The sequence below is a fragment of the Penaeus monodon genome, chromosome 32 (assembly GCF_015228065.2).
Source record: "Penaeus monodon isolate SGIC_2016 chromosome 32, NSTDA_Pmon_1, whole genome shotgun sequence".
Lineage (NCBI taxonomy): Eukaryota > Metazoa > Arthropoda > Malacostraca > Decapoda > Penaeidae > Penaeus > Penaeus monodon.
In genome coordinates this window covers 20,963,121-20,964,455 of record NC_051417.1, presented here as the reverse complement: position 1 = coordinate 20,964,455, position 1,335 = coordinate 20,963,121, and the positions used below count along the sequence as shown (strand labels likewise).

Here is a 1,335-nt window from a genome sequence, read left to right as displayed (position 1 = left end):
TCCAATTAATAAAAATACTTATATATATAAAGTCCACAGAAAAAAAAAATGGTTGTAAGTACCTAAGGTTCTCCCAGAAGCCGAAGAGAGGTTTGTAAAGGGCGAGAGGCGAGAGAGACCCAAGCCCTTGGTAGGAGAAGGTGTCGGCCGAGAGAGGGAGCTGCCTGACTTGCTCCCACTGGCCATACTGGGCATTCCGCCACCACTGACACCCCGAGTGCCCGACAGAGTGCCGCCACCAGTAGCACTAACAATACTAGTCTGAGGATGAAGATATATATATAGACGCTCTTACAAGATAGATATGTAAAGGCAAACATCACAATTTTGAGATGCCTCATGGTTAAGTTTACTACAAGGTGTGCCAAGTTGCATAGTAATGTTAGAATGCACATGCACATCTTTGTTTGTTTATAATTTATTGCGTCTGACTACATATGTTAGTACTGGTACCTGTGCTTGTCTGTGCAAATCTGTGTACATCTATATGCCAGCTTGTGTCCAAATGGAAATGTGTTACTATTAGTATAGTGTCCTACTTTACTGATTAATTATGTAGTAAATGCAAGTGTATGCTACAAGTCTGTGTTCATACATCTAGTTTATAATTCCTCAAAGCACATCCTTGGCAGCTACTGCTAGAAATTTTATACAAGCTTGCCTCCAAAACTCAGTGAGACAATTTCTAAGAGATGCAATGAAGGGCGATAAAGCTTTACAAAAGCGGATTATGAATGCCAAGAAAATAAAATGACAATAAAACTACTATCTTTAAAAGCAATTAGTCGATGTCAAAAGATATTTCCCCTTCTATTTCAGTTACTAGAATTTTTGCTTTGACAATGATAGCTGATTGGAAAAAGTATATTTAATGATAGATGTTGAAAAGGAAGGGGATATATCTACCATTCCATTTTCAGCATCTAAAACAAGTTTATCACCTTAATGGATTATGCTCCTTTCAATAGAAAGGGAGTTTAGCTTAAAGATACTAACTGTCTATGAAATATGTAAAGATGATGTGCTTGGGAGTTCAATTGAACTGGAAACAAATGTGTAATGTAGATACAACCAAATTTGACAAATGTATACAAATAAACTAAAGAAAATACACAGTAATAGTATAAGCACATAGTCAACATGATTCTACTATAGCACTTACCTAATTATTATGAACAGGGATGATATGAACACCATTACCTAATGAACTCACATCAGCACATGGAATCTAGTGTTTAAATATTTTTGTACAATGCCAAACGAAGATATTGCTTTCAAAGAGCAATTTAAAATTTTGCATACAAGAGAATATCAACAAAAAAGCAATATATCCAG

At 35.8% G+C, this 1,335-nt stretch overlaps 1 protein-coding gene across 1 annotated transcript in view; it reads right to left on the bottom strand.

Moving 5' to 3' along the window:
• Positions 1 to 1,335, bottom strand: part of LOC119593602 (integrator complex subunit 12-like) — a 3,987-nt gene that overhangs the window by 812 nt on the left and 1,840 nt on the right. Inside the window, 1 exon segment of the mRNA XM_037942557.1 lies at positions 63 to 261. Within this exon segment, the coding sequence (XP_037798485.1) occupies positions 63 to 261 (199 nt within the window).